The sequence below is a fragment of the Budorcas taxicolor genome, chromosome 12 (assembly GCF_023091745.1).
Source record: "Budorcas taxicolor isolate Tak-1 chromosome 12, Takin1.1, whole genome shotgun sequence".
In the NCBI taxonomy this organism is placed as follows: domain Eukaryota; kingdom Metazoa; phylum Chordata; class Mammalia; order Artiodactyla; family Bovidae; genus Budorcas; species Budorcas taxicolor.
The window spans coordinates 18,400,123-18,413,211 of NC_068921.1; the positions used below are offsets into that span (position 1 = coordinate 18,400,123).

Sequence of the window (13,089 nt, forward strand, 5' to 3'; positions counted from 1 at the left end):
ATAGATCCTAAATAGAATTCAGATTATCATTTATATCAAATATAACTTGGTTTTACCAAATATAACTTGAATTTTTAATGAGAAAATGTGAAATAAATTTGAATTGTTTCCTTACTCATTGATTTATGAAGAGTTAAGTATGAGTAAACTTAAAATTTTCTTTTACCCTCTTTCCTTGTGAGCAATGGCAAAATATATTCTTGTAGACATGCAGTTCTTGCTTTAAAAATCTAAGGAATGAGCTTAGTGTGTGACTAGACTAGCACTACCAAAATTAGCCTTTAATAAGTATAATCTGTCAGTGGTTCTAGGGGTAGAAGAAACCTTTGATTTGGTCTTCCTGTGAGTTCAGAATGACGTGTGTATGTTCATCTCTGCATAGTTGTATATGATTTGCATTACTAATTTGTATTTTATATTAACTTGACAGAATCTTAGTATCAATCGGTGAATCATTTGGGGTGAGTATTTTTCCTGTGAATTACTATAGCATGATACCATAATTATAAAAGAATTTGAAATTTTCTGTAATTGAATTTATAAATGCTGCTATTCAAGTACCTCATTCAAGCATGTTGCATAAAATTTAGAAGATACATATATATATATATATCAGATTTATTTTCAAATCAGGTTTAATTTTAAATCATATTCATAATTGGTATATTTCAAAACTGCTTTCTAAACACCTTTGAGATTATATGTGTATATACATTAATGTATATACATACAAATATGTATGTGCATTATATAGTCTCAAAGGAATGTTTTAAAAAACAGCTTTGAATTTCACTAATTGGGAGTATGATTTAAAATACTCTAAAATGTAGCCACCACGCCCACTTGTCCCCTTCTATACATATACACATTTTTGCTTTTCCTTCCTCTCCAACTTCTAGGATATTCTTCCCTGGTAAATTGATTAGGAATTGGTTACATGCCCCAGTGTAAGTGACAGGCTATGTGGTGGTCTTTGTTGCAGAGGAATCTAGGGGAAAGTTAAGCTTTGAAATGGTTATTCTAGTCTGGGAGCCCACTACTCTTAGCTGGCCTTTCCTTACCATCACTAATTCACAGTCCTATATTCAGTGAGCATTACTGAATGTTTCATCCCACCACCCCCACCTATATTTGTTATTTATTGCTGCATAACAAACCACCCCCAGACTTAGGCATTTAAACCTTTTGAAATCTCATTCATTGTGGCTCATTGAGCAGGCCTGGCTCAGCCGGGTCCAGGGTCTATCTGTACGAGGCTGCAGTCAGCATGTCAGCTGGATCTGCAGTTATCTCCAGGTTCACCTGGAGGACCACCTTTCTCAGTCAGACTCACTTGTATGGCTGTTGGCCGATCCTTGATGGCTGTTGGCTCAAGCCAACATCAGTTCCTTGGCACCCGGGCTTCTCCCTCGGGTGGCTGGCTACTCACAACAGAGAGGAGGGAGGGGAAGAGGGAGAAAAGCAAAATTGAAGTCAGTCTTCTTGTCATATTGGAAGTGACTTGCCATCACTTTTGCTGCATTATTTTATCAGAAGCAGGACAACACTAGGTCCAGCCCCACATTCAAGGAGACAATTAGTGAGAACCATTTTGGTGTCTGCCTACGCACTGCCCCTCCAGTGAAATAACCAGAGAAAGATACGTGTTGTATACTAAAAGACCAAATGTTAACATGTGTGTTACAAATAGTAAATGTGATGACATTTAGCTCAACACAGGCTACAGCTGTCAGGCTTCACAAAGGTGATGTAGACCACATAAATAGGGTTGGATCCAGATTAAGTATAGAGTGAAAGAAAGAAAGTCAAGTTGCTCAGTTGTGTCCGGCTCTTTGCGACCCCATGGACTGTAGCCTACCACACTCCTCCGTCCATGGGATTTTCCAGGCAAGAGTACTGGAGCAGGTTGCCATTTCCTTCTCCAGGGGATCTTCGTGACCCAGGACTCGAACCCGGGTCTTCCGCATTGTAGGCAGATGCTTTACCATCTGAGCCACCAGGGAAGTCAGATATAGAGTAGTGGTCTTCAAACTGTTTTGCTTGTGATAAACTCTGAAAGAGTTGAAAGAAGGTTATACATACTTCCATATTTTAAAGCTTATAACTGGAAATCCATTTAATAGGTGTACAGAATTTCATTTCTATCATATTATACATGTGCTCTAAATATATTTTCCATCAAAATCTGGTTTTGCATTTAATTTTTGGAAACTTAGTTCATTTAATTTTTGGTAAATTAGCTAATGAAAGTTAATTATGCAAAGCTAATCCTCAGTGTCAAATCAGTCAAATCAGATTTAACTTCTATTGGAAAGTCTGATTTCATTCTAGAATCCAAAAAAACATGTTAATACACATCATGGAGATAATCACCTCACTCTGGTTCTAAAATAGATAAGACACAGTTTTTCCATGAGTTTGTCCTTTGGATAAAATGAGGTATTGTGCCCTCTTTAGCATTTTTAACCAAAGTTTTCTTAACTGTGAAAGGATTCTTCCTCAGGAGATATATAAATCAAATTATCTCTAATAGTACTTGGAAGGACTCAAATACTTTGAGTTTTTCAGATATTTAATATTTTATTTTAAACCTTTAAGAGTTAGGAATATCAACAAATACTATAAATCAATGATGATTTCAAATTTATAAGCTGTATGACTTATCAGCATGATATTCATAAAGTGAGTCCAAAATTATTCTTCACTAGACACCTCTTATTGAATTCTTGTAACATTTGCTCCAGTTATGCTGTGCTTTAAAAAAAAACAACAAGGTTCCAGAAAGCTCTTCCAGCTTTGCATGCTTCTGAGAAATAGCCCTGGTTTTGTGCTTGAGTAAATTCTGAAAATGAAGAACCAGGACTTTTGGAGTAGTAGTCAGAGTTGTTGGGAAGACACAGGAGGGTATGAGAAGAGCAGGTATTTACTGGGGCAGAGTTAGACGTGAAGTGAAGTGAAGTCACTCAGTCGTGTCTGACTCTTTGTGACCCCTTGGACTGTAGCCCACCAGGCTCCTCAGTCCATGGGATTGTCCAGGCAGGAATACTGAAGTGGGTTGCCATTTCCTTCTCCAGGAGATCTTCCCGACCCAGAGATTGAACCGAGGTCTTCTGCATTGTAGGCAGACACTTTTCCATCTGAGCCACCAGGGAAGTTGGGTGTAGTTAGTCTGATTTTAACATTTTTCATATCTCCCGTTTGGTCCAAAGAAGCAGGAAGTTAAACGCAGGTATTACCTCTGCCTGATTTTTGACCCACCACAAACCTACAGTTCGGGGTTCCTGACTACAACATGATCTAAAATAAAGAATTCCATAATTTGTAGACTTCAGAGAAGTTCCAGAAAATAAATCAAATGGTGTGTAACAGCGACCGTGTGCTCAAAAGAAGTGCTGAAGGAAGCAACCCTCCTAAACCACTGAAAAAACTGCGCTTTGACATCGAAGGATCCGACGAAGCAGATGGAAGGTAGGGACGGTGTTAGCACGTGTGTCAGGAGCTGAGCTGGTCGTCGGGAGAAACCCAGAGTGGCCGCTCTGGTCCTGGCTCCTGCCAGTCTCTCTCATGCCAGTAATATTTTGGAAACTGTGAGGCTTGCTCAAAATAGAAGATGTGACTGCATCCCGCAGTTAATAAAGCACCACGTAAATCTACTGAAATTCATTAAAAATATCAGATGTTTACAAATCTAATCAGCCTTTACAGTGCCATGGATAGAATTTTGTTAGTTTTAATTAACATTAGATTTTAAAATGCTCACTCTTGAAAAACGCTACCCTATTTTATAAGAACCACTGATAAAATATCTAGGCTCATAAATTTATGACATTTGTATTTTAGATGTTTGATTTATAATCCTTTGACAATAAAAGCTATTTACTAAAGAGCATAAATAGTCATTGAAAATGCCATAGTTTTTGGAAATTTCAGTTTTTCATTTATACATATACATATGAAATATTTTGAATTTTTAAATCTGCAGTAAACATCTCCCAGGGGAATCCAAATTTCAACAGAAACTGGCAGAAATGAGTAAGTATTTATTTGAGTAAGTAAGTAAATGAACAGTTGTTTACATTGCAGAAAGCCTTTTCATTATAAAAGGATAAATTTATAGAATCCCTTTAATTAACAGACTTTTATGCATTTAAAATATAATTCACTCAACAATATGTTATTTACAAGTATCTGTGGATTAAATGTATGATGCAAAGTGCAGGTCATCTTCATCCATCCCAACATCTACTGTGCAGCAGGAAGACCGAGAAGTGAAACCACATCTTCATTACAGATGGCTGTGGCTAGAAAATATTTTAGGATAGCAGAACTATAATGAGGAACTCTCTGAGTGCTGGATATATGGAGGATGTTAGAAACTTAGCATATATAAATATCATCACCCTTACATAAAGAATAATCTTTTATTCTGCTATTACTGAACTTTCCTAATTTGCAAGTTTTAGAACTGGGTTTCAAACAAAAGTTTTCCATTACTAGAAATCAGAATTTTGATAAAGAATACTAAATCATTTCCAAGTTAGATGTTAGTTCAATTCAGTCACTCAGTCGTGTCTGACTCTTGTGTGACCCCATGGACTGCAGCATGCCAGGCTTCCCTGTTCATCACCAACTCCCGAAGCTTGCTCAAACTCATGTCCATCAAGTCAGTGATGCCATCCAACCATCTCATCCTCTGTCGTCCCCTTCTCCTCCCATCTTCAGTCTTTCCCAGCATCAGGGTCTTTTCCATGTCTTCACATCAGGTGGCCAAAGTATTGCAGTTTCAGCTTCAGCATCCGTCCTTCCAGTGACTATTCAGGACTGATTTCCTTTAGGATGGACTAGTTGGATCTCCTTGCAGTCCAAGGGACTCTCAAGAGTCTTCTCCAACATCACAGTTCAAAAGCATCAATTCTTCGGCGCTCAGCTTTCTTTATAGTCCAACTCTCACATACATACATGACTACTGGAAAAACCATAGCTTTGACTAGACAGACCTTTGTTGGCAAAGTAATGTCTCTGCTTTTTAATATGCTGTCTAGGTTTGTCATAACTTTTCTTCCAAGGAGTAAGCGTCTTTTAATTTCATGGCTGCAGCCACCATCTGCAGTGATTTTGGAGCCCCCCAAAATAAAGTCTGTCACTGTTTCCATTGGAATGTTAAGGCAAATGGAATGCTCTCCTAAACTAATCTGAGATTGTGAAGGATTAGCGCAAGTAGAGTTAGATGGAAAGGACATTAAGAAAAAGATCAGGGGACTGCTCTGGTGGTCCCGTGACTGAGACCGCACCTTCCAGTGCAGGGGGTGTGGAAGCTAAGATCCCACATGCCTCACAGCCAAAAAACCAAAACATAAAACAGAAGCAATAACAAATCCAATAAAGACTTTTAAAACTGGTCCACGTTAAAAAAAAAAAGGAAAAAGATGAGTGTGCATGAATTGTAGTTGTTTAGTTGCCAAGTCATGTCTGACTCTTTGAGCCCACCAGGCTCCTCTGTCCACGGAATTCTCCAGGCAAGAATACTGGAGTGGGTTGCCATTTCCTCCTCCAGGGAATCTTCCCAACCAAGGGATCGAACCCAGGTCTCCTGCACTGGCAGATGGGTTCTTGACCACTGAGCCACCAGGAAAGCACAGACTGTTACTGGACTGTCTTAGAGAGGTAGGTAGCCATGAAATGCCACCAGGAAAAGGGGACATTTCCTGATAATCTGGTGCCAGATCCATTAACAGGAAACAGAGCCAGGTCTTGGAAAGAAGACAAATATTTAAGAGATAATAAGAATTAAAACCGTCATCCTTAGGTCATAGGACATATCGATAAGACCAGTACCAATTAAAATGTGACTTCTTAAAAAGAAGCGTTCTCTCAGTACATCTCTGTGTATACTAACTTTGAGATACAAAGTTTTTAAAATTACTTTTGATTTTAAACCATTTTTCTATGTATATTATTTGAAGATACTATTGAAACTAAATGTAACAGGTTTAAGTTCTTTGCTTATAAATGAATCTCTTTTTGGATTTTACATCAATTAATATACTACTGTTTTTTGTAGCTTTTCCTCCCCAGTGCATGAAAATAGACATGAAGCTTATAACCAAAATCAGGCCTTAAAAACATGTGGAAGCCTTTTGGAGCCCACAAGTAAAAGGAGTAGAAAGATGTAAAAATATGTGTATTTTCTTACAGAGGAGCTCAGTTGCTGTAGTCAGTCCATTTCACACTGACACACTTAGCAGTGACTGAATTCCCTCTGCCAGGCTGAAGTTCAGGGCCTTCGTACAGCTAGAAAATGGAGAAGTGGCAGGAGTCTTAAGCCATAAGGGTAGGGAATTCTCCAGGTTGCTCCTCAGGTTTCCTCAGAAACAGACCATCACACAGTGCTGGATTGCTCAGGGCGGAGGAGCCAGAAGAGGAGACTGAGAGCCGCTCCTTCTGCCCTTAGTGTGAATGTTCTCTGTGCTTGTTTATAAAAAACTCTTGCCTGCCTCTAAAATCAAGTTAAGAACTTTGAAATAATTTAAAAGAAGCTTTCTGTTTTTGTCTATGTTGTAATTAATAATGTTTTTTAAAATGTCCACGTCCAAATTAAATGAGCTGTAAGCTGGACTTCCCTGGTGGTCTGGCCGTTAAGAGTCTGCCTGCCAATGCAGGGGACGTAGGTGTGATCCCTGGTCTGAGAAGATCCCACATGCTGAGGAGCAAGGAATCCTGCGCCCCGCAACTGCTGAGCCCGTGCTCTAGAGACCGCGCACCGCAACTTGCAGCCCAGGCACCTCTGCTCTGCCCCACGGGGGCCACCGCAGTGAGAAGCCTGCGCGCTGCAGCTAGAGCAGCCCCCGCTCACCGAAACTGCAGAAAGCCTCGCAGCAATAAGACCCAGTGCAGCCCAATTATTTAAAAAATAATAAATCAGCCGTGAGCTGATGTGTTTGCAGTACTTGCAGTGCATCGCCAAACACAAGGGAATTCTGAACTTCATGAAGAATAACACTCACTCCAGCAGATTCTGGACCAGACCACGATTCTGGTTTGCTCAGATGCCAGACTTAACCACATCACCTCTAGAGCAGTGGTCTACAAAGTTGGGCACACTTGAGTGTGTATAAGATCACCTTGTGGGGGTACATAAGACAATATTAGAATGCTTATTTATCTTTATCTCATTGAGTTTTAATGTTTGGGGTATATGTGTTTTATAACATAAATACATACATACTTTAATGGTACATATTTTGGGGGAAAGCTGGCTGATAGGGGTATGTGATTTAAAAAATTGGAAACCACAGCTTGTGAGGTCCTGGGCTCCATCAGTTTGGTGTGAGCATAACAAATTGGGTAGGCCTTTACCAACTTACCCCACACCATCAGTGCTGTTAACATTTCTTCATCCTTTTTTTAGCATCTACTCGAACACGAATGCAAAAGCAGAAAATGACTGAGAGCATGGATACCTCAAACAGGGAAGAAAAGTGAGGACCCCACGACCTTGGTGGGCACCCTATACGCGTCCGGCTTCATTGTCTTTGTCTCCTACAGATCTGATTGTAGGACTCTCCCAGGTTCTGTTTACAGCCACAGTTAGTGAAGAAGATAATACATATCTTTTTGTGGATAGCACAGTTGAGTATTTGTGCAGGGGATTCCTAAGCCACTGGCAACATTGTACTCACTAGAACATGCATTATTATTGTACAAGATTGAAAATCTTGTGTCTGTCGATCAAATCTTATGTCGATCCTGCCATTGAAAAAGCTGTACCAGATGTTTCTATTTCCAAAGTACAGTAACGCCCCTACATACAAACCTTCAAGATGTGAACTTTCAAAGATGTGAACAACTGAATCCAGTGAGGAACCAGAACCTGTGCCGTCAGTATCAGGCACAAAGTTGCAGCTTGCCTTCTGTCTCCTGTTGCTGACAGCCCTTCAGCTCTGCCGTCTCCCTCCGCCTGTCCCTTCGCCATCGGTAACTCTTCTTGCCGTTCACTCAGTGCCAGCCTGTGTGCCAGCTGTTGTACTGTACTACTGTAGTTTTCAAGGTACTGTACTGTAAGACTGAAAATGTTTTATTTTTATGTTTTTTAATGTATTATTTGTGTGAAAAGTATTATAAGCCTACTATAGTACAGTACTATATAGCCAATGTGTTCATTGGGTACCTAGGCTAACTTTGTTGGACTTATGAACAAATTGGACTTAAGAACGTGCTCTTGGAATGGAACTTGTTGATACATAGGGGTCTTACTTAATAATTGTTCTGCTTTACAAATGGTGGCAGGATCCCCCAGGAGTGAGTCTCACAACCTGTGCCTATCCGAGTACTTTGTCTTCTCTTGTGGCACGTATGTGATGTTTGCTGTTATTTTTATTAATTTATATTTATTTTTTTAATTTAACATGAATACCCTTAGAAAAGGCGTCTTGTCTTCCAAATGCAATTTGGCTGACTGCCCCCATTCACCCAAATGACCCTGAACTCTTGCGCTAAAACAGATGCTAGAAACTTAGGAGAAAATGACTGATTTTTTTACACATTAGAGTTTACTAATGGAAACTAAATGGGTGTACTGTGTGTTTGTTTTATAAATTTTAGTTTTAAAATGCAAACAGAAAACAAAAGTATAAACCTATGAGATACTGTCATACTACTGATACAGGTTTCATACCTCAGGACTTTTAAGAGTTTATTGATCCTTTTCTTTATCCAACTCATGCTTTAAAAATAGAGTTATTAATAGTACTCTTGGTTTTTATACCATTCAGATCACTGAATTCATTAAGTACCTGTCTAGTACTTGGAAAATAAAGTGTTCAACTAGAGCTTTGCTGTCGAGGACCCGGATCCAGTACATCCCAAGGACACTTTCTGATGTTTCTGGGTCCCAAAGAATCAAGATACAAAGTAATTTTACTCTGCAAACCAACTGTTAACTATAGGAGCCTTAATTTTTTTTCTTACAGAGTTTCCTAATTGCATCTCACCAGTGATTCTCCTCTCCTGAATTTGGGAAGAGGGCTTCAGCATGGTCTTACACTGGCACATTCAAAGCCACATTATTTCTAGGCCACAGTGCAGGTGATGAAAGGTCTTTGGGTTAGGCATTAATGTTTCTCTCTCTGATTTTGTGCAGAAGCTTCAAATTAAAATAGCTACAGTAGAAAAAGAGGCGCTTTTCCCCTCCCCCAACACCTAAAGGTGTAATTTAAACTATCTTGTGTGATTAACTTATTTAGAGATGGTATAATTTAAAATAGGTGGTATTTAAGGTAGCATCTACTAGCTTTTAGAAAATTACTTGGTTTAAACTGAGAGTTCTTTTTAAAAAGAAATCTGGTCTTATTTGTTAGAAAGCAAAATTTTATTTTGTGCTCAATTAAGTTGAAACTCATTTTTTTTTGACAGTTATCTTGGTAACACAGGCACTAGAAAGCTTTATCTCATGTCCTCATTCATTTTTGCATGAATATCATACAAATCAGTTAGCTTTTAGGTCAAGGGCTTACCACATTACTGGGTCTTTTGCTAATAAGTTCATGTTAGAATTAGTGTCAGAATTTAAGGAACTTCAGAGATCGTGTATTGAGATTTCTTACGTAAGATTTCAGATACTGCTTTATTGCTTTTTGTATTGGTTAAAACTGTACATTTGAAATTGCTACATTACTATTTTCTACAATTAACAATAGTTTGTCTATTTTTCAATAAATTAGTTAAGAGTCTCAGTGGTCCGATGTGGTCTTTGTATTAAGTGCAGTAACAGTCTCTTCTGTATCTAAATTCTCTGCTAGTAGTTTGTCCATTCTTAGCATTTAATGGGCTTTGTAAGCTGATGAATCCCATATTTATTTCTCCAGCCCTGACCTCTTCATGGAAGTCAGAGCTCTCACAGCCAAAAGAACTCAATTCCTACCCCACCCAGCTTCTCAAAATATAAACCAGAATCAAACAAACAAACACATCTTGTTTCTACCCTGGTCTTTCTCCATTTTACTGAACACATACTTGCTCAAGATAAAAACCTATCTTCTGATAGCTCATATCTAGACCACTGTTAAGAGACTTCTAATTGGTCTCTGCCTCCCTCTTCACCTTTCTACTCCTTGCAGAGTGAAAGTGATCCTTTAAAAGTGTAAATGGATTGGCTGCGCTCCTCTCCTAGGGGTACTCACACTGTGGATTACTGCCTCCTCCTCGTGCTCACTCTGCTTTACCCACACTGGCCTTTTTGTCTTGTGATGCCAAGCCCGTCCCTGCTGTGGGCTTTGACATTTGCTGTTCCTTCTGTCCATAAGTGATCTTCCCCCACAATTTTGTTTAGCTTGCTTCTTATCTCTGGGCTCTCAGCTCAGAGGTCTTCCTTGACACCCAAGCTAAAAATCCTTCCTCTGTACTGCCGCTCTCCTTTGAAAGTGTAACAGCATCATCGCCATCAGAAATGACCTTACTCAGCTTGCCTACTGCCTGTTTACCCATCCTGGGATCAGCCTGACTGGTCTCACCCACGACTGTAGTTCTAGCATCCAGAAGTCCATATGTGGGGGGTGGGGGGGTCTGCACAGAAGGTATGTTTCCCAAGTATATGGAAACAAATCATATTCTCTCCCTCTCTGGAGGAAATCTAGCTAGAACTCCATCCACCCCTTCTTACTAACATGTACTCTGGCAGAGTGGTGACCCACTATGGAGCCTTGTGAAGGGTAATCCATTTTTCATCCCTAAATAAACTTACCTGTTTTTCTGGGTGGTCCCATGTTTCCATGAAATGAGTTCATAAAAGAAAAAGGCACTGAGGAACTTCAGAAGACTGCCCGAAAAGGGCAAGAAAGAGGAAGAGAAGGTTCGGGAAGACATTGTAAAATACAAAGGCTTTTGGTCAGTGACAGCAAGCATAGCAGGGTGAGGAGAAGTCGGAAGTGAATGAAGCCTGTGGACATCTGACTGTGAGAACTGAAGCTGGCTGGTAACACCCAAGCCTCGATGTTTCTTTGCTGGAGAGAACAATAAACCTACCAGAACATTCAGACACATGGGGTGAGGCTGTTTTAAAATAACCCAAACTGTGTAGTTCCAAAAATGGGATTCTGACTTAGAGACATCTGGACTCCTTGGCCTCTACCAGACCAGGTCTGCAAAAACAGATCAACAAAAACAAGGATTCAAGTGACCTCACCAGTAAAGACCATTCACTTGTAGGTAAGTGGATGAATAGTAATTAAACTGTTTAGAAGTCATCTATGTTTTAGGGTAGGCTTTGCTATGATGCCTTATCTGAGTGACTGCTTTAAAAAATTAGCTTATATGAAACAATCCATGTGTATCTGAGAGACATAAGGTTGGTAGAATCTTGCTGCTTCTGATGAATTAAAAAAACACACACATTTGTTCTGTTACCTACAAATGAGCACTTTATTATCAAACAGTTCAGCATCAGAACAAGGTTTCTAATTCCAAAAGAGGTTTCTTCGCATAGTAGTATCCTGTTGTGAAATACACATTAGGAGCCTGACGCTGCAGCCTACATCCTGTTTCAGTTTCTCATTCGCAGCTGGGTAACTTGATTGAAAAAGTATAAATTTACCTCATTCTTGCTAGTGCTGCCCATGAAATGTAAGTATTAGTTCCTTTTTGGCTGCTACTTTTATCATCACACTGGGCCAAGTTAAAAGACCTGTTTTGTGGTGACATAAAAATCAACTACAAGAGAAAACCATTTTTACTTATGGAGGCAAATCTCTTAACACAAAAGTAAAAGGACATTATGCAATTATGTAAGGCAAATGAGCCCAGGGATAACACTCACTCAAAGTATTTCATACTCTGATTTCATATGAGAAATAATGACTCAGAGTAAAACAGAGAATTAAAATTAGCCCTTGGGTCTTCAACAATTTAATTGCCAAGGCCTTTTGTGAATTCTAATTAACGCTCTAAATTAGCCACTATTCCTCAGAACAATGTACCATAAGAATAGGAAACTCAGTTGTTTTAAATTTGTTTTACCTAAGTTATTCCTTCATCCAGTGTCCCATAAATAAAAAGCTGTTCAGGCATGATTAAAACTGATAATAAGTTGAGTGCCTACTATATGCAAGGCACTGTGCTGAATGCTGAAAGTGAGCTAGTGACAGCATTCCTGGTCAAGCTATCCGTGTGGTACCAGCCTGTTGAATATGCAAATTTGGCCAGAATAGCATACACTTAGACCCCTGTACCAAAAGTCTCCAACTTAAGTGACTCGTAAGAGGAAATGGTAAATACAGTAAGACATTTCAATTTTTTCCCCTTGAGCTTAGTTCCATCTGAACAGAGCACTTAATGCCTTCTCTTGCAGACAGTGGATTTCAGAAGGTGGGGAAGACTCACCACCATCCCCTTGTTTTGACAGAACATTTTCAGCCCAAATGTAGCTCATCATCAACACTAGTAAGGAGAAGTTATTCTCTGGCTGTTGCAGGGAGAGTGGAAACTCTAGAAATTCTTTCCTGCAGGTGAGGGTCAGTTTTTAAAGGCTCCAACTCTGCTTGCTTTGCTGATAAAGTTCTTCAAGAGATCATGGTCCATTTCTGCAAAGCCCGAAGTCTGTGTTACTACAGTCAAATGGTTTATGCAAAACCTGAAGCAGAATTCTTCTAAGTCCTAGGGACGACAACAGAAACGTTTTAGCAAATTCGCATACCTTGATGCGATGCAACATAGCACAAAAATTCCTAAAACACACAGGTGAGGAAAGATTTGATGGCCAACAGAAAGAATTGCTGGGACAGCGGTACCTAAAGAATAGCTGTAAAACTGTACAGCTGATATGAGTCTATGCTTGTAAAAATGTAAATAACAGGAAAGCATTCAAGTTCATCCACAGTAACCAATGCAAAAAAGTGAGACTTTTTCTTCCCAGAGATAGGCACTGATGGGCATTGTTCATTCCTCTTTCACTACTTATTCAGAGTACAACACTCTTTTTTGTTTGTGTAATAAATATTTCTTTATTGTGTGAATGCATAGAGTAAATTGATTAAGAGATTTTCTTTATGTTGAGCCCAACACTCCTCTTTTATATTCTTATGGGGCTTAAATAGTTCT

At 39.3% G+C, this 13,089-nt stretch overlaps 2 protein-coding genes across 6 annotated transcripts in view; one reads left to right on the top strand and one right to left on the bottom strand.

The window, feature by feature from the left end:
- RB1 (RB transcriptional corepressor 1) overlaps positions 1-9,642 on the top strand; it is a 118,708-nt gene extending 109,066 nt beyond the window's left edge. The window contains exons 24-27 of one of the 2 annotated variants that reach the window (XM_052649984.1): positions 431-461; positions 3,326-3,468; positions 3,983-4,032; positions 7,409-9,642. In XM_052649984.1, the coding sequence (XP_052505944.1) occupies positions 431-461; positions 3,326-3,468; positions 3,983-4,032; positions 7,409-7,482 (298 nt within the window). In that variant the 3' untranslated portion in view covers positions 7,483-9,642. The remainder of the gene's footprint in view (positions 1-430; positions 462-3,325; positions 3,469-3,982; positions 4,033-7,408) is intronic. The other variant, XM_052649985.1, reaches the window with a different exon arrangement.
- Positions 9,643-11,475: 1,833 nt separating this feature from the next.
- RCBTB2 (RCC1 and BTB domain containing protein 2) overlaps positions 11,476-13,089 on the bottom strand; it is a 43,315-nt gene continuing 41,701 nt past the window's right edge. For all 4 annotated transcript variants that reach the window (XM_052649990.1, XM_052649989.1, XM_052649986.1 and 1 more), the window contains one exon: positions 11,476-12,645. In XM_052649990.1, the coding sequence (XP_052505950.1) occupies positions 12,505-12,645 (141 nt within the window). In that variant the 3' untranslated portion in view covers positions 11,476-12,504. The remainder of the gene's footprint in view (positions 12,646-13,089) is intronic.